The sequence below is a fragment of the Aulonocara stuartgranti genome (assembly GCF_965226115.1).
Source record: "Aulonocara stuartgranti genome assembly, chromosome: 17".
Lineage (NCBI taxonomy): Eukaryota > Metazoa > Chordata > Actinopteri > Cichliformes > Cichlidae > Aulonocara > Aulonocara stuartgranti.
The window spans coordinates 21,730,122-21,750,461 of record NC_138953.1 but is presented as its reverse complement, the minus strand read 5'-3'; the positions used below and the strand labels follow the sequence as shown (position 1 = coordinate 21,750,461).

Here is a 20,340-nt window from a genome sequence, read left to right as displayed (position 1 = left end):
CACGACTGCAGTTTTTGTGTTGGATGTAAAAGGCGCACATGACTCTGTGACGTAGGCTAGAATCATGGCAGCAGTCAACGACGGTCCAGGCGTGGGATTTCTCTCGTGGAAATGTGCACATTATCTTTTCCTTTCTATTGGTAGGTGGCACAGTGCACTTGTGGCAAGTAAGCAAGCTAGAAGACTGGCAAAGTTATGGAAGAAACACATTAACAAGAGAATTCTGAGTAAAACCAAAGTTACTTTCCCTAGTAACTAGTTACTTTGAAAGTAACGAGTAACTTGAAGTAACTGAGTTACTTTTGAGAGAAGTAACTAGTAATGTAACTAAGTTACTATTTTAAAGTAACTTACCCAACACTGGTGTTTATACACATTTGAATAAATCAATGCACCAATTTCCCATTTTTCTAACAAAATATGAAGAAGGCGGGATTTCTGAAAGCTTTTTAACAGTGTTATGTCTTTATGAAACCAGCCTTTGCTTGTTTAGAGCTGCATGGGTCGAGTCTAAACCCAAGCATCACAATTTGAATTATGTCAAAGTCACTCAGTCACCCTCAGCTTCCAACACATGAAGTTAAGGAACAGACTGTTCACTTCCTGCCTGTTATATCCAACACTTCTGACAGGTACGTCACCTAAGTCATGTCACCTGTCAGTGGGTTCTCTGTCCTTTCCCCTCATAAAAAAGCCCACTGAAAGCTCCGATATGTCCCCATGCTGCTTGTTTTTTCACAGAGACTTAAAAAAAACATGCGCTGCAGCATATTATCTAACAATGTCCAGAAACATGTCAGACTTTTATGAATCAGTATGAAGTATGTTAAATATCGCTGAAGAAATGTTGCTTTTACTCAAAATCCTCAGTTCTCTTGTGGTTGGACTGTATGTACGCGTTCCCGTCCTGAGTGACACCTCTGCTACCAAGCACGGCGCTATCAGTTGGACCAGCCCACCATGCTCGGTTTGTAAATTAGCCTTTTTAATTTAGTCCAGCAGGCTGCATAATAAGGCTGCCTCATTAAGAGTGAAGAGACCATGGAGAGCGGAGATGATGGAGGTGTGTGCGCGCGTGTGTGTGTGGCAGAATGAGGCACAATCGGAGCTAAATCAGTGTCATTGTCACTGTTGGGGATGGGAGGAGTTTAATAGAGTCTGTTATCACGCTGGCCACAAACACTTGTCGTCTCACGTCACCTGGTGTAAATTTGTGGTTATTAAATATGACTTTTGTCTTTGTGGAATGTGCAGAAGTGACTGATTTTGTTTCCAAATGACACATCTGCTCAGGCCTGACTGCTGCTGCTGATTGCAGAAGGATGGAGCCTATTTTTTATGTTGGGTGGCTGCATAACTCGGTTTTTTTCCCCAGGTCTCTCATAAGTTTTCTTCACTCACCACATTTCAGTTTTGTTCAAGAAAAATCTGTGTGACCCTCAAGCTTCACTAATAATTTTGGGTGTTAGCCAAGAACAAGATTGTGGGCGAGGGGGTCGGATTTGGAAGGGACTTGGAGCTGGATTGGTCTCGAGAAGAGCCAGCTGAGGTGTTTTGGGCATGTCCCATTGGGAGGATGCTGCAGGGAACACTGGGGAGAGGGTGGATGGATGGATAATTGGCGTTAAAGTCCTTCCCTGGTTTGATATTTATGAAATCAGTGCCCAACAATCCAATCAGCCAAATGCTAATAAAATGTCTTAAAATGTATTTATTTTTCCCGTAAATATATAGGTTTATATGACAGAAAAAATCTCAATATTTCCTTTTTTTTTAAATTTAACAGTTGTGTTCTCTGGAGCATGAATTTTATTCAAACAGTTTGAGAAAGTAAGTCAAGTTCTCACAAGGAGATATAAATGAGACGGCGAAGGTGTCTCAGAACAGGCAGGCAGCTGAACGGTCAGAGGTGAAATTACGAACCTGATTTAATTTAACCCTGAAACTGACACAGAAATGATGATGATGTAGAGTTTGCGACTCTGTGGATACTCACAGAGCGAGGGGGGAGAACGACACACAGAGATCTTCTGATTCCCCTGAGGCGCTCCTCAATGTTTGACTTATCTATTTCAAGGGTGAGTTTCTGTTTGTGCTGAGGGAGCGGTGCAAAAACTGGGTGGGAGCAGAGGGAGGAGACGATTTTTGAAATATTTCACCTCGACATCTGGATGTCAGGCCGACCTGTTAACCACTCACAGCCTTCTCAGGGCTTCGCAAAGCATTTGGCAACCTCCAACAGGCTTTAGCACCAGAGACGTAAGAGAGAGGGGCATGACAATAGAGATCTATAATAGAGTTCTGTTACAATCAGAAGCTTAGTCAGTAAACGTAGACTGTTGTACTGACAAACAGCAGCGGTACATGTACTGTAATTTGCATACAGGCAGCAGAAGTGTAAGCTGACGGTGAAATGGTTCTTATTTTGCAGCAGAAAAATGCTTTATTCATAACTCTCTCTCTCTATATATATATATATATACATTAGGGGTGCAATAATACTCGTATTGATATTGAACCGTTGGATACAGTGCTTTCGGTTCGGTACGCATATGTATCGAACAATATAAAAATTTATTTATTTATTTTATCAACTTTTCTTCTGACGATGCTGTCTGTGTTGAGCGCTCAGTGGATCTGCGTTCGACTACTCCGCCTAGGCTGCACTGTCGAGTGCAGATCCACTGAGCGCAGCACAAGTTAGCAAGACAGAAGCTAAGCTTGTTGCAACATGGCAACTGCCTCAACTACCCGAAATTGAACCTCTCTCACCCTCATTCAGATCTGGCGTTTGGAACTATCTTGGTTTTCATGTGACGTATGACCCTGATGGTAAGCGCGTCATAGACAAAAGTAAAACAGTATGTCGGATGTGCCACGCAATGCTCAATTGGTGGGAACTAGTGCATTAGCGCAGTTAGCTTGTTAACGTGTTGGCGCCGTCCGGAGATTTGGCGTTAACGTTTTAACGAGATTAACGCTGACAGCACTAGTGGGAACACAACGAATATGACTGCACATTTACGCCGACATCATCCTAGTGCAAAGACAAAAACAACAAGCACGCATGCTACAAACTTTACCCGAGTCATTTAGACAGCCGTTAGCACATGATTCTTCTTATGGGGACCTGATATGTTTAATATGCTGCTGAGAATATAGCCCAGAAGAAGCGTATAGTATAGCTTTTATTTTGGAAAGAGCCATTTCTCTGTAATAAACTCTCTTTTCCAAAGATGAGTGATTCCTTGATCAGATAGATTTCTATATCTTTTTTTATTCTTTTGTTGTTTCAGCAACATTAAATTTAAAAACTACACCTTTGAGTTAAAATATATATTTATAAATTTAATAAATGACAAATTAAAAAGGCATGAACATTTTTTTGTATCGAAAAAATATCGAACCGTGAATTTTGTATCGTTGCACCCCTAATATATATATATATATATATATATATATATATATATATATATATATAAACTTAGTCCTCAAAGTTGCTGTTAGAAGCAGGTTTCCCACCATGTGGATGTTATTTTGACACATACCACCAACCTGAGCACTTTTGCAGAGCATTTACACCGTTTCATGGACCGGTACTCCCTGATGGCCTCTTTCAGCAGGAATGGTTTTGACTTTGCCTCCAGACTGCCCAGTTCTCAATCCAGTCGAGCATCTGTGGGATGTGCTGTCAGATTCCACGCCACACCTTCAGGGGTCTTTGGAGAGTCCATGCCCCGATGGGTTAATATTAGGTCGTGGTCATAATGTTATCCCTGATCGGTGTGCATGATTCAGATTTTGTGATAAAATTGAGTAAAAGCCAGATCAGAACTAGAATGTATGTAGTGAAATCAGAAAAAAACGTTGGTCCTTCATACATACATGAAGTTGAAGCAAACTTGGAAGAAAGTTTTCTCAGCATCAGTGGGGACTAGCGTACTGTTTAGTATTTATGGTCGTAGTTCTCCTGGATTTGAGGTCATTGCTAAGATTTGCTAAGCTGAGATGAATGATGTATTTGGCTGAGCCAATCCTTTATCTCACTGTGAATGTAAAACAGCTTTAACAGTTTCAAAGAGATGGTTCGGAAGAAGGAAGCTTGTGTGCAGATCAACAAAGGCCGCTTCATCCCGCCTCAAATCAACAAAATATCCAACATTTCGGACATTTGTACCTTTATTTTCTGACCTTTTTGTGCTTCCATCTCTCATTTTTCTCACACATTGTCTCTCTGATATTCTCTTTATAACACTTCCTCACACACTCTGCCTCTGGGTTTCCTATTTCACTGATGGTCGAGTGGTTTTTAGGACGCCTCGAGTCAGATGGTGACGCAGGTGGACGTCTGGCTGTTCATTTCACACCTGTTAATCGCTGGTCACACACAAACACACACTCACACCGACGCACTTTCTCAAGGGCGCCAGAGTCGAAGCCCCCACATGTAATCTAGCAGCCAATCAAAACACTATCCTCTCCCCCTGAAGAACGTGGGTGGCATGTAATTTGGAGCTCCATCAGAAGCCAGTGTTCAGTTTATTTCACTGAACAGCAGGCATCAGTCAAACAAATTAGGATACCAGTTACTTTGCAGATTAACTGCTTTATTGTTTTTTCTATAAAGAATCACAAAATCCTCAGAAACGGGGCATCCTCAGAAGGTCAAAGGTCATCTTGATTTTTGATGGCCAATTTAGAAATTCACCAATCTGAATTTTTTCCCCCTTTCTCTCTTCTTTGTTCCAGGGAAAAGACGCCCCCGTGGACCCCTGGGAGGACAGTAACTTCCGTCTGTACAAAGTTGTCGACCGCTTTGGCTTCGTCCAGTAAGCTCTTGCACACATACAGCCTATAATCAGGCCTAATAACTACATTAGTAAACTTCAAAGCCCAGTCTACCACGCTGAAGGGAGAAAGAAAGCGAGCAGCAGCTGTCCAGACGGGTGTTGCTGAGAGATGAGTGTGTCTGTGGCTTGAGCCGGGCTGGTCAGAGGCTGTGAGGCTCTTAAACACCACTGTGCTAGAGTGTTTTATATATAGGCTGGCACATGCAGGCAGGAAACAGCTTGGTTGGCCACAATCACAGAGCATCAGTGTGAGGATAGAGTGGTACGATCCAACGAGAGATAGGAGGAGGAGGAGGAGGGTGCTGGGGTTATACGATTGGTTAAAACCGGGACAGGAGTATGCTAAGGTCAAGGTCACTGACTGGGCAGGAGAAAACGAAAATGAAGTGTTTTGAATTGGGCAGACAGTTGGCGCTGGAGAAAACAGCGTGACCTCTGAGTAGTTTTAAGGTTATAGAATCTGTGTGGGCAGAACCACCAGAACAAGACTAGATCTCCCAAGGCTCTTTTTCCAAAAGTTGGGTTACTTCAGTAAAGTATAAATGCTGGTGTCATGTTCAGAGTCAATCTGAAGCACGAACTGTATGTGTAGATGTTATGTAGTCATGGTTTAATAAAAAATAAGCCAACTATCGCATTAAAGCAGGAAGCAAACAGCAGACTGTTTAAGTCTGTGATTTGTCAGCATATAATAATGGTTTGGATTGATATAGCGCTTTTCAAGGCACCCAAAGCACTTTACAATGCCACTATTCATTCACTCTCACATTCACACACTGGTGGAGGCAAGCTACGGTTGTAGCCACAGCTGCCCTGGGGCAGACTGACAGAAGCGAGGCTGCCATATTGTCTTTAACAGTGCTAGCTGTAACATTTTCAGCCACTAACTGTTCTGCATTGGTTAGATCTCTAAAAGACGTGGTTAGAATGGAAGCCACCATACAGGGCTATTAGTCTGTACATGTAGAAATGATAAATAGTTGTCCTGGTTAATACTGGGTTAATGCTGGTTTAAAAGTAAAGGTTTTAGTAGATATTGGTTCATGCATTTTTTTTCCTTCCCACTGTCGCCAACTGCACGCTCATAGGGGATTGTGTGATTGTTGGGGATTTTTCTGTATTATTGTCGGGTCATTACCTTACAATGTAAACCAAATTGAGGCAACGATGGGCGAGGTGTCATCCTTTCCTCACAAAGTAAAGCAGATATACGGCTGAACTGGAAGCTCCTGCATAATTCGAAACCAGACTCTGAGCAGAAGTGACCAAGGGGTCGAGGCATGGTAAGAGTGGTTTCAACAGGAGCTGAAACCAGATTATTCTCCAGTGACTAACTTCTGATAAACAGACACAAGATTAAGGAATGTCCAATCTGTTATTTCCTGTTTGTGTGACCACTGACATATGTGATGTTCCCTCCTACTGATAACAGTCAGGGAGTGAGATGAACTCTTTAAAAGAAAGTATTTTCTGGAAGGAAAATATATCAACTATGATTCATAACTAAAAACTTGGAGGTTAAGAGGCTTAAGATCTCATTCCTCCAGCTGTTTTCCTTACTAATTTCTTCTGCTTTCCTCTCCTTTCTTTAGTGAGACTGAACTTCCATCCTACGACTCGGTGGAGGAAAAGGTGAGAGGTGTTGCTTCTCGTTGTTTTTAAACAAATCCATCTGTGCAGCTTTGGGGCATTTTTATAATAAAAAAAGAGCTATTTCTCAGCTACGCAAATCAGAAAATTACATTTCATGTTCCTGCTTTCACTTCCCCTGCATTAAAACCCTGAGAATATAACAAGATAGACCGGTTTGGTTTGAGATTGAAGCACGGGACACAGGAAACCCTTTGTTGTAGTTCTTGCTTAGTGTTGCGTGACTGGCCCAGAGGTTAAAAAAAAAAAAGAAAGATCTGGGTCGATCCTAATAAAAATGGGAAACCTACACATGGGTTAGTAAGGTGCCGGGCCACCTTGGCAATGATCTCAAAGTCTGTTGAATTCGATCTGACGGATGAACATTATTCTCCCAAAAGATATTCCCTCAGTTGGTGTTGGGTGTAGAGAAAGCTGCTTGATCAACCAGAATCTCCCAGTTGGTGTTCATCTGGTTGACATGGGTCCCTGGGCCTTGTTTCACACCCCTGCTCAGAGATTACAAACAGTGTTGTGTAATTCATGAAATGCTACCTGCAGATACCCAAGAGACAAGAGTCCCAGATTAGCGCAGTGACTCGACGTATTATTTGTATCTTAGTGCAGATGAGCAGTTACCTGTTGGTTCAAAGATGTTTGGATGTGACCCCGGCAGACGGCCGGGCCTTCCTCTCCCGGTTAACAAGTGAGGCAGAATGCAAGCTGCATGGTTCATGCATTCATCTGCTGCGTCAGAGCGAACTGCTGTAAAAGCGCTTGAGCAGAACGATGCGTAAATGCGTTCTGCACAGGCGTGTGGACGCAAGCCTGCAAGACCTACAGCTGCCCGTCAGCATCATTCATTTAACCAGAGTTAACCATTTAACCATAGTTTCAAATCCCAAGATCGTGATCAGTGGTTTCATACAGCTCCTAAACACACATTGTTTGTATTGCCATTAGACTAGACTCAATTTTTCTGCCTTTTAGATATTAGATTTTTTCCTAACATTTAAATGAGGTGTAAATTAATTTCCAGGAATATGCCGAATTTAGAAACGTACAGTCTGCGTTAGGAGGGGAATTTGGAGGGAACTTTTTGGTTTGACTGCCAGTAGACTCTGGTTTACATCCCACTGGAGAAGATTTGGTTTGGCATGAAGTACAACAAAATGACGAGTTTGGAGAGATAAAAACTGTGTTGGTAATGCCATTGGGCACCTTTTCTTCTAACAATGCCAGCAGCTTTGGTAGAACTTTATTAATTAAAAACCTGGAAATGTTAATAGGCTGAGATGAGAGGATCCATGGCAAGAAAAAATCAGAGCCCCTCACTACAGGGGCCACATGCTCAGCTTTTTACTTTAGCATGTCACCTGTCTGCAGGTTCAAGGGGAAGGAAACTCCATCCATAATTTTACCAACAATTAAAACAAAGCCAGCTTCCAAACAGATTCCTCAGTCTCTGAAAAATTCCCACTCAGCACACCACTAAACCAGAGCAATAATCTTCATCCTTCGTCCTCAGTGTTGTTCAAGAAAACAAAGGAGTGTACCAGCCTTGGGTTTTTTATTCTTTAAAATCAGTTCCTCTGCTCACACCAGACGCAGTTAACATGTAGTCCCTGTCAGCTGTTTCAGTATATCGTATATACTGTATATTTGTTCCTTTAGTGTTTGCCTAAAAATAGAAACTCTTTCTAGTCACGTCCAACACCTCAGAGTATCCTCATGTTCTTTGTTACATAAGGATACTCTGAGGTGTTGGACGTACAGTCAAATAGAACGCAGTTTTCTATGCAACTACAGGGAAAAATGTAGTTTTTAATTTCAAAATGCCATACTGAAGAAAAACAAATTTATCAAAATGAAATGAATAAAACACTTAAACAAGTGACTTATTTGGTATAGTAAAAGCCCAATTTCTAATCCCAAAGCTGTGAGAACAAAACTTACTGAAATTCTGATTTTAAATGATAAATATGCTTTGTTTTGATGTAAAAACTGGTTCTTTCACGAATGCTTGTGTTCATGAAATGTGCAAAAGTCGAACAAGACAAACCAGCATCTGCAGAAGGCTTTAATTAGAGCATCTGAACAGCTCCAAACGCCTTTGAACATACAAAATAATGACCTGCATGTTGTTCTCTTCTCACTGTGGTTCCCAGTGGACCCGAGTGCAGCTGCAGGGGAAACTTATTAATGTTTTCATTCTTGTTTCTGCAGCAAAAACACACGGAGGTGGAGAGGACCACCAAATGGCTGAAGATGCTGAAGAACTGGGATAAATACAAGAACAGTGAGAAGGTGATTCTCCTTTTGACAGCACTGATTTCATTATGAGCAGGAGCGTGTGGCACCCTGCTGTCCACAGCTGTCCTGAACACAGATGCAAAGACCATAAATTGGCCTTAATTGATGCAGTTCTAGCCTGACACGTGTAGAACATGAGCACAATGTGGCTTCTGAGATTGTTACTTTGCTATTAATAGCTGCTTTAATAGTAGTGCGTGTCCGCGGGGGCCATCGATTCGCCAGCCGCTAGACGGTGTCGCAAGAGATGATTGGCAGGCACTCGCCCTCTGCTACAGCTGCACAAACACTGAGCTGTAGTCGATGGGCTGAAGGCTTCTATTGAAGCATCTGAGGCTGGATTTAAAACCTGCAAAGTTAAATCAGTCATACGTGACATGATCAAAAAGTTCTGGCATTTAAAAAAATATGAATGAGTAAATAAATAAAATGAAATCCTGATTTAAATTGTCTGTCGGTTAAACTCATCTTCTTCTGCACATCAAAACTAGGGACGCGTACGGCTCGTCTAGTAGACGATCAGTCATCACTATTGTTCGTCTGACCATTTTACATTTTAATGGATCCCCAAATGTTCTTGAGAAGAATAAAACACTTAATGTGAGGGACTGCACAGTTAAGCAGCATTTAAACAGGGCGGGAGTATGTAATAGGGTCTGTTTGTTTGTCTGTCTGTTTGTTGGCAGTCTAGTCAGTTTTCAAGATATCTTGTTCAAATTTGTGTCATGGTAGCAAGAACAGCTCAGGCTGATTTAATTATGGTGAAAATCGGGTCGACATCAAGTTCAAAGTCAGACCAGACGTGGAAAAACTAGAAATCTCAAGTTTTTACAGCCTGTAGAAGCCAGAGTTTTCAGCCAGATCTGCTCCAATGATATGATTAAAGATTGTAAAATACAGCATTTTAGTATGTAATTCTTCAAGGTCATAGGTCAAAGGTCAGATAATCACCATGTTGTTATAAATGCAGGCTGATTTCACCGTATTGTTAATAAAGCCCTTTGGGGCGAGTTGTGCTCTTATTCGCTAGTTCAGACGGCTTCCAGTGCAGCTGTTTTTAGACCCTTCCAAAGACGTCTCCTTCTAAACTCTTACTTTGCGATTTCGTCTTCGACTTGTCCAAAGGGCAAGCATCAGCTTTGGTTTCAAACTGACCTGAACTTCATTGTTGGCTGTGACCGAGTAGTTTCAGGGGTTTACAGTTGAAGAGTCCAAACTTCTCTGAGTAGATGAGGAGCATTCACAGGTTTGTGCACTGGGAATTTGTCTTTGTGTTGCACTACAGACGTCTGAAGCCAAGGAGAGTGGCTGCGTCCATGTGTTAGACTGTTTAGGGTCTGGACTTTCCCAGAAAGATCTTGAGCCCCGTTCTGATAAAAGTCAGGTTTGTTCTTTTAATATTTCTAAGAGAACTTTTTGGCCAACATATGGTGAGAGGAATTCAGTAAAACCTCCTTCTGAAAATCTGCGTTCTTTTTAGATAATTTATGGTCGGTGTAAAAGGTTTTTGTGAGTTTTCTGATCAGAATGAAAAAATTGCTTTATTTAACATAAACATTCACCATTGTAACTGTATATTTGTAGAAAATAAAAGTAAACATACTATGTCCTCTTTAATACAGCAAGGTCCAGAGTTTTCCACATTAGAAACCAACAGGCTGCTTTACTGCACTCGGTCATTTCATCTTTAAATATAAAAACAGTCTTCTGTGCAGCTTCAAAATGACCACGAATGATAAAGTAACACACATCAAATCCACCCTTAAATATCTGAGCCGCATTCCAGCATTTATCTTCCCGAGCTAATGTAAGTCCACTTCTGCCCTCCGGCTGATACAGAGGAGCTGAATGTCTCTGGAGGACAGCTGGAGGGGGGCAGGTATCAGCTATGGCTGTCTTCATTGGTGCCTTCTAAGGTCCAGGTTGTTTTGTGGTGTTCCCCGCAGTGCTTCATTTGTATGCATGAATTCAGCAGGGATTACTGAGGTGTGTTGGTCCTTTGAAATGCACTCACTGCTGGCACTAAGAGCGCTCTTAGGCTCCTTTTTTTTACTCTCCTTCTGCTTCTTTTTTGGTTTTGCCTCCCTTTTATTTCAAAGCCATTTTCAAGTCGAGTTACAGCCAAGGACGCAGAGAGAACATTTAGCTCGATCCATCACATCACTCAACATCGCCTCCTCCGCTTCCCTCTTCCACCCTTTCTTTCTTCATCTCAGCTTCAGGGATATTTCTTTTGCCTTTGTCAGTCAGCAACGTGCCGTCAGCTCGGCGAGGAAACGGGTCACGCTCAATATACCTCTTATTTTATTTCCATACTTGCCAACTGCTGTGAGAACATTTAGCCCGCAGTTTGAAAGTATGAGAGCAGATGTAAGACAGTCATAAGCTCCCCTTGAGCCACCCCCACCAGCCACACAAGACCAATCCTCCTTACGGTTATCGTGTTTAGCATTATAGTAATTATACCGCAGCAAATGTTCTGAAATCTTGGCTTCTAAGACTATAGCTGTGCCCCAGTCCAGTACTTCACAGTAACTGCTTGGTCACCACAGGAAGTGGTGTTCTTCAGAAAAGCTGTGGTGGAAGTGGAATCTTGAGGATGTTTGTGGTTGTGTTTGGGAATATGATGAGGAATTGTAAAACAGCTAATATGATGGCTTCGTTCGGCAGCTGGGAGACTTTATTAATATCCAACAGCAGTCACTCAGGTGTGGGTCCACACAAAGAGGCTCCATCAAGGAGCCGGTGTTAAATGTGAAGCCAATTACTGTAATTCCCGGACTACAGAGCGCACCTGATTAAAAGCCGCATGCTCTAATTTTAGAAAGAAAATCAATTTTGTACTTTGTACAAAATCCGCCGCACCGGATTTTAAGCCGTATGCGTTTCACTCATAATATGAGATATTTACACAGAAATACTACACGTGAGGATTTTTAACATTTAATTTAATCTGTAAGGTAACATAAACAAGGTAACATAAACGATATGGTAACATACAAAAATACATACTGCAAATGCTTTTTTTCCTGGAACAGCGCCTGTAACACGGCTACCTTTAAGTATACGTACGTATCAGTAACACACATACGTTGCTTGTGGTTTTTTACGGAACAGTGCACAAACAACATTACAGCGTCTCTTAACAGCCGGTAAAAATATATACCGTATATATACTACATAACAATTTTATTGGTCTACTGTTACCAGGCAAAATGTTTTTGGCTGCATGAAAAAAAATATGCATTAGCATTAGCCGCACGTCAGTATAAGCCGCAGTGTTCACAGTGTGGGGGAAAAGTAGCAGCTTATGACCCGAAAACTCAGGAAGGCAAACAGCCTCTGAGGTGGATCCATGCTAATTAAATTTGGTATATTTCAAACTGCCAACAGGATTTTTAGGTATAAAATTTCTTTGCACACACTGGTGCTGGCAGGCCCATTTTGATTGCACTTTAAAATAATAATAATAATAATGTATACTTTATTGATCCCCGTGGGGAAATTACTTGTTTTTCTCTGCATTTGACCCATTCACTCAGAGAAGCAGTGGGCAGCCACTAAGCAGGCGCCCGTGGAGCAGTGTGTAGGGACGGCACCTTGCTCAGGGGTACCTTAGGGTAGCCGTTGAGTGGATTCGAACCCCCGACCTTCTGATCACGGGGCGACCACTCTACCTACTGAACTATCCCTTCCCTTAAAATGGAGCCCGCCTCATATTACAACTTTTAAAGCAGTATTAAAAGTTAAAATGTTTGGCAAATGTGTTGTAAAAATCATTCTCAGTTTCCATCATTGCCAACAAGTCTTGAAAAGCTCACTGCTGTCCAGGCTGCTGTAGTGCAGTACATAGCACAAGCAATGCATTCTCACACACATACTTTAACTCGGTTAGAGTTACAGTATGCCTCTTCACAACATTTACCCTGTACATTTTGAAGTTACTCTTGAGTGCACTTAAAAGTGTTCTTTTGTGTGCTGAGACCATATAGTTATCATTTTCCTACCGCTCATCTTGACTTGGATTGTGGAGGCAGCCCAGACTTCCTTCACGTCAGCCACCTCTTGCTCATCTGGGATGGCAAGAAGTTTTTCCCAAACAGGCGAGAGATAATCTTTTCAGCGAGTCCTGACTCTGCCCCAGGCCTCCTCCTGGTATGACATGCCCGAAATGCCTCTCCAACGAAATGCCGCGTCCAGGAGGCATCCTGTTCAGATGCCTGAGCCACCTAAACTGAATCCTTTTAATGTGGAGGGGAAGCAGCTCTACTCCAAGTCCCTCACGAATAACCGAGCTGCTCACCCTCTAGCTAAGGAAGAGCCCAACCATTCCTTCAATCTCAGTCTTTCAGTCACTACTCAGAGCTCGGGACCACAGGTGCGGGTGCAAACGTAGCCTGACCAGTAAATCGACAGCTTTACTGTTATGCTCAGCTCTCCACCACAACAGATCCCACACCATCCCAATCCAACTGCTGATCTCATACAAACTCTGTCACTCTGTGATGAGACCTGTTTTACTGTTATCATAACCAGCTGGGTGTCAAACGACACATTTTTAACAACTTGGAGAAGAAACGCCAGTTTTTGATACAGGCCGTCACTGCTGCAGGCTGTACTCTGCAGCAATGACCTCTTTAGCTTCAGAGGGAAAAACACTGCCAGCACAGATCCATAAATTGAAGCCACAATAATGTGCAGCTCATTATTTGTAGTTGTAGCAAAAAGAAAAATAGAATTTTGTTCTTAATTTATCTCAACTTCAGCATGTTTTTAACTGCTGGAAGAACTTGTTTAGTGTAAGGAGGCTCAAGTCCAGCTTTAAATTAACCAAAACTAAATAAGTCATAACTAAATGTAATGCAGGTAAAAGTGTGCAGATTCAGAGTCTGGTTACAATGTGACAGATTTGTCATTTTTAAGACTTTAAAGGGAGGATTTTAAGACATTTTAATACCAATTAAGGTCTTATTTTTAAGCACCCCCAATGTTTTCCTTCCATATTTTAAATCCATGCACACAGCGAGTTCTGTCTGTGCAGAAGATGAGCGCAAACCAAAGCGTGAACAGCACACTTTCAATGTAAATGTTGACACACATGTAGGCACACAGACACACTCGTGCTCGGAGGATGATTAGTGTAACAGATGCGCTCATTGACTCGCTCATCAGAACCTAATTACAAGGCTGTTGCACTAGAAACAAGCGAGTCCCAAGTGTGGTGGGTAGGAGGCTGATGGAGTGGAGGCTTTGGACACTTCACACACACCCAACTAAATGTCATTAATTCTCAGATCTTACACACACACACCACTCAGACCTTTAAATGTGAAAACACACCAGCTGCACACACACAGACACACACACATCAGTGCATCACACTCATGTGACGCGAGGTTACAGATGGGGTCTGATTTATGGCTCCTGATTTACTCTCAGCTCGTACATGTAAATCCGGCCCGACTCCCTCTGCGTCTGTGTTTCTTGTAAAGCAACAAAAACAGGTTCAGATTCAGAAATAAAATGTAAATAAACACTTTTGCTGCAATATTTTGTACTCTGCAGAATGCTTTGCTTTAATTATTTGAGATCTGTGTAGACTAAAACAAGTTAAATGTTTTAGCCCTCACTAGAAGTTTAACTATTGATGTTTTTGTTCCAATCAGCTTCCAGCACAGCTTTTATTTTCGGAAGAGCCGCCCTCAGGAGAGGGACGGGGTCCAGGGTTCCTTCCCTCAGCATCAACATCTAAGTCAGCATCTGACCAATCACAAATATGGATTTGTCACATTAAGATAAAACTACAATATTAGAAAAATATGAAGAGGTTAAACACACAACCTCACTGCAACATGGCGGATAGACACAAGTCATCAGTGTGGGCGTGCGAGAGGAAACACGCTTCAAAGTTGCGTCTCTGGGGATTGGCTCGTTTTGGGAAGCACCGAACACTGAGGTGCTGCGATTAGTCTTCAGATGTTTTTAGTGCTGCCTCCTAACACTCTACCATCCTTTCCGTTTGCCTCCGCTGTCAGTCACCTGTGCACACGCACACGGCTGGCTGGGTTTTAATAGGTGGAGACGGAGAATTCACTGCTGCGATTAGCTTTGCTGTTCCAGCAGTTTGCCTTTTAAGACTTAATCTCCCTCAGCCGGAGTCTGACTGATTTCCCATCTCTTTGTCGACACTGGATTACTCTGGACTGTTCTGCATGCATAGCAGTCTATTCTATCTAGACTTCTCACTGCCCGCAGTCTCCGTGTGCATCCAGCCAGATGGTCGTGGTTCACCTTCCAAAGCCCTTTGCTTTCTCTCAGGGAGGGTGCAGCGTACATTCAGGCACGCACTGTTTGTGTTTGTCTGACAGCTTTGACAAGATGAGGGAAGGTTTCTGTATTCTGTGTAATTTTTGGCAGCTGCCAGATGCCCCAGTTACATGTCAGTGGACTGCAGCTACGGCCATGCAACTTGGTGTTTCCTGTCCGTGTGTTTGTTTAAATCACTAGTTTATGCAGTGCAACTTCCTGTTTAAGTTATAATGCGGAACATATCCTTGTTTGGTGTATTTGGATTATTAAAAATGTTCCCAATGACATTCAAAGTCAGAGAAATGTGGAATTTTACTCAGTTTGGTCGTGTATTTCATTTGGTGGAGTGTCAGTGGTTTAATGACCTCTTTTACTCATCCCAGCCACAGGCTAGCACATGTACCGGGTCCAGGCGTCTCCCGTTTTGAACGAGGCTCTCGTCTTTTTAATAGCGCCCAAAAAGAGTTTAGCCCTCATCTTCTTCCTCTGAAGCTTTTAATTAAGCAGACTTTTAAAACTTAATCCAGTCACACACAGCAAAGTATTAATTGTGGATGGATCATTTCAGACGTTCTTCTTGGCTGACGTTTTGTGTGTGTGTGTGTTTACAGTCCAGCTATTCGTCTGTAGCCAGCTGTGAGATAGAGGACAATTAAAAATGAGCCAGCTTAGCTAAGAGCACGGACGTTAAAAGGCTTTTTTTACTAAAGCTAAAAACAAGAAATACATCAATACAAACAAACTAGGTATTAAACAAACTAGACCTTTAAAAACGAGGATTAAAACAACATTGTCAACATAAAAGTACAAAGAAAATGTGTTGCCATAGTTACATTTTTGCAGTATAGTTGAATAAACTAAAAATAACTTAAGATGAAAGTAAAGAAAAAAGCTAATTAGATCCTTCAAATCACCATAATTTAATGGAAGTGAATTTCCTCTGTATGTACTCTGTTGATGTTTTAGAAAATGCTGATATGAACTAACATTGAAACCAGCTACAGGCTGAGTCAGGACCATAAAAAGATTTTAACTGGATAAAAAAAAAAAACACAACACAAAAAGTCAAAAATACAAACGTTACATTATTAGTTTTAACAGTGAAGAAACTACTCGTCCCATGATGCATTGCAAAGACTTTGCACAATCATTGAGCTGAATCCTTTTTGCTGTCAGTGTTGGATAATAGTTTATTTGACAGGTTTTTGTGGGGTGTGTGTCAGTATGCTACAGCACTTTGTTCCTGGCTGTGATTGTCACTCTCAATGTTTCTAAAGCTTTGTGCTTAAAGGTTTCCATGGTAACCACAATCTCCACCAATCAGGGGCGCTGTTTCAGTTTTAGGATTGTGGGTAGAGCAGTTCTTGTAATTGTTTTTTGTTGTTGTTATAACAAGTTTGACATCAAACTGATTTGTGGTTCATACCAGTTACATATAATCGAGCTCACAGTAAGTCTGCTGTGGATTTTACAGTATTATGCCTCCTAATCAGAACATGAGTGCTGTCATTATAGCCTGAACCTCACTGCTGAGATCTATGAGAGTGACTTCTGGACTAAGTGAAGGCAGAGGAGATGAAAACTGAGTTTCAATAATCCAGAAATTAGAGTGAATGTGAAAGGCTCCCAGAACAAGACTTCACACTTTATTAGACTAATATTTTTAACCAGAGATCTGCAGCTGAAGTGCTTCACAAGAGATTGAGGCCATGATCCTAAGAGCACGGTGACACCTGTTAAAGTCACAGATGAGGCTTTGTGAGCTTATCGCCTTATGCTGAATATGCAGAGGAAAAGAAAGAACCACCACATTCATCCTGTCTTCACATTTAATGTTTTGTTGGACTAAACCTTGCACGGCCCTTCTGATGGCCTAAATGTGGAGTGATTGTCTGAGGTTAAAGTTCCTTTTTGAAGGTTGCTAACGATGACCTCCTGCTATTTGTTTCCTTCCAGCTGCTCAGGAGGATCTACAAGGGAATCCCCCTGCAGCTTCGAGGGGAGGTGTGGTGTCTGCTGCTCGATATACCCAAAATAAAGGAGGAGAAGAAGGACTTCTATGAGGTATCACTCTAGGAACTCTCAGCTAAACACTGTCTCTCAGGCTCAAGTTTATAAAATGTCTGCAGCGTTCATCAAAACGTGAGCCTCATAAAGATTCATAAGCGAGCTAACGAACACCTCGGCTTTATTTGATTTCACTGAGCTTCAGAGTTATTGTGGCCAAGCAGCAGCTTTGGAAGTTTAATCGTGTTTGTGCAAAGCTGCACGACCTGCTCCGGCACACGGTAAAGATCTTTTTGGGGTTTTTTCACCACTGCTGCATAAAGTTTGGATCGCATTAGAAAGTTTAGCTAGCAAGATCAATATATCACTGCCTTCATTGGCTGGGAAGTGGTCTAATTATGAGTTAGGCCACATGCACTAAATGATGTGGAAAATATAAAGTGAAAAAGAGAAGATTTCTCCCCTGTGAGCAGGGCAGCTCTGTCCACAATAATCCATCAGATTTCAGGAGGTGTAATTTAGTCGTGTTTGGTTTGTTTTTTTAAACATTTATTACCCAAACTTTGTTGTCTGTAGTTAGCATTACATACTGTCAGTAAGAAAAAAATGATATCAAGGAAAGTTGCAATAATCTATGCAAAAAAATCAACAGAATAAATATTTAAGATTAAGTTTAGAGGTTTTATTCATTTTACCAATTTAGATCATTTCATTCAAGATCGTGAAGGTAAAACATGCTTTAGAACAGGACAGGTCACCAATCTGTAGCAGGTCAAACGCACAGAGACCATTCACACCTACACCAATTAACCAAACTCCACTAAAGCCTGGGGTTGCATAACATCTAAATCAGGTAATTATTCTAGAAGAAGAGCATTATTGAAAATAAGGCTACGTCCACACGTACACGGGTTTTTTTTTTTGAAAACGGAGATTTTTCGTTTTGTTTTAAAAAAAAAAAAAAAAAATCCTGTCCACACGTAAAAGCCAAAAACGAAGGAAAAGCGCCTCAGCGCTAGTGTTTATTATTTTTTAAAGCCAGAAGTGAGGGTTGGGTGCCAAGTTATCAGCTGAGGCTTCGAAAGCTCGATCAGCAAGGTGGACCCACAAACTCTGTGGACACAGATGCCTGCTATTTAGTACTAAATGGCACTTCTGCTTGAATTCATTCTTTGTTTTGTGGCTGTTTTCAGAAACTGAAGGCCAGAGCCAGAGGAATATCCCCCGACATCCGGCAGATCGACCTGGATGTGAACCGAACCTACAGGGACCACATCATGTTCATGCATCGCTATGATGTCAAGTGGGTACTTTCACATTTTACTACATCCAAGCAACCATCTGCAAGTTCATTGCACACAGCTGCAGCAATGTTGGTTGTGTTGCTTATTTAAAGCAGCTTTGCATTTTTGAGCTTAAAAGTTTCCTGTGTGCCTTTTAAGGAGCCTTTCAGTTCCTGAGTAATTCAATTTACATAACCTTGTACATAAATGTGCCTGCATGGGGGAAGATACAACGAGCCTTCACTTCACTGTCACAAAGCCCAAGAACAATGACAGCTCTCGCTATTTGACACGTAATCTCAGTAAAAGTAACAAGAGCACAAACACAACGGGAGTCAGTAATCATCTGCAGATATGCATGCATTTTCACTCTCTGCGAGGAGAAGGCGGCTTCTCCAGTGTGGAAGTGAGAGATCTCACGTCCCCTTTCTGCTCTGCCTTCCGCTTTGTTGCGTGACTCTGAGGAAAGACCTGTACCCGTTAACGCCGTTTTGCCTTTTCACACTGCTTTTCTGATATTTGGAAGTGCATTCAGGCTTTGCAGCGACACAACTCAGCATCAAGGCTGGTGTGCAGCTCCAGGCCACATGCATCCATCTTAACTTGAAGCCAAAGACGCCACTGAAGTGTGTTTATTAAAGTTTTTGTATGAACTGTGGTTTGTTTGTGCTTTCAGGCAGCAGGCACTCTTCCATGTCCTCACAGCCTATTCCATGTACAACACGGTGAGTCATCCAAGCTCGCTTTTAGCGTCCTGAAGACTTTGAGTTGTAACATTTTCACTGAAGACAATAAAGGTGCACACGAAGGCACCAATCTAATATTTTGTTATTGTAGCAATATTGGTAACACTTTTTATTACAGCTAGGTAAAACCTGGTATGTCAGTGGGGCTCATATGAAGTACTTGCTGATATAACTGCATTTATATTGGCTGATATATAGAAATGTAAAAAGTAAACAAGAAACAAGAGAAAAACCCTTCAGCCAGTGTTGCATAGTTTGTCCACCAGAGGGCACTCTGCAACTTCCCCTGTTTGGAGCCACAAATACAACAAGCAGCTAATCCGAGTAGACTCGGGGCGAGTGTGAGCGACAATGAAACGATTATTTTTAAACTGCAGGTTACAAATGTTTCAGGAGAAAATAAATATATATCAGCTGATATATTTGATTTTTAAATTACCAAGTTTCAGTGTCAGTCTTAAAAATTGGTCTGGCTTTAATAATAAAACTGTAATAGTCTATTAACAATGTGAAACACTAATTAAGTAAATAGCTTGATATTACCAAAAGAAGTAACAACAATCATTTCTTTTTTAATAAAAGTACTAAAAAGATAAAACCATTTAGTAACAGTAGGTAACCTACTAAACTACTAACCTAATAACAATAAATGGTAATACTTGTGTAGTACCTGGAGTGAAAACTGTAGTCTAGTGAGATTATTGGGGTAAAAACAATATTAAGTTAGTAAAGTTTGATTTTGACATCGACGTCGCCTTCAAAGTTCACATTAAATTTACCCTACTGCAATGTTGAAATCATTTCCCGCTGATGTTTAAAATAGTCTTCCTTTAAAAAGATAATTCTTGATTATTATTCAACTTTATCAACTCACTGTCATCCCTGAAGTAGGGAAGAAGAAGAAGTACAGTAACTTTTCCAGTTTTACCTTCGTGCTGTGAATTCTTTCAGAGTTACAACCTCCTGAAACACACAGAGGTGAACTAAGCTAAGAGTTTTTTCTCCAACACTTTTGATCCCTCATATTTCAGAGGTAGACGACATATAGATGTCAGATATGAAATGTATAATTGGGCAATGTTTAAAGGAAAAATGAAAACCATTCCAAGTGTCCCAGTATCACAATATCACAGTGAACCCTGACACCCACAGTTTGCCATTCGATTCAACATAATAAAATAATATATGTCTAATGGTGATAAC

General features: G+C 41.4%; 1 protein-coding gene across 5 annotated transcripts in view; it reads left to right on the top strand.

Moving 5' to 3' along the window:
* Window positions 1–20,340, top strand: part of usp6nl (USP6 N-terminal like) — a 99,056-nt gene that overhangs the window by 68,203 nt on the left and 10,513 nt on the right. For all 5 annotated transcript variants that reach the window (XM_082509954.1, XM_082509953.1, XM_082509951.1 and 2 more), the window contains 6 exons: window positions 4,750–4,829; window positions 6,443–6,482; window positions 8,706–8,786; window positions 17,058–17,165; window positions 18,302–18,411; window positions 19,068–19,116. In XM_082509954.1, coding sequence (XP_082366080.1) covers window positions 4,750–4,829; window positions 6,443–6,482; window positions 8,706–8,786; window positions 17,058–17,165; window positions 18,302–18,411; window positions 19,068–19,116 — 468 coding nt within the window. The remainder of the gene's footprint in view (window positions 1–4,749; window positions 4,830–6,442; window positions 6,483–8,705; window positions 8,787–17,057; window positions 17,166–18,301; window positions 18,412–19,067; window positions 19,117–20,340) is intronic.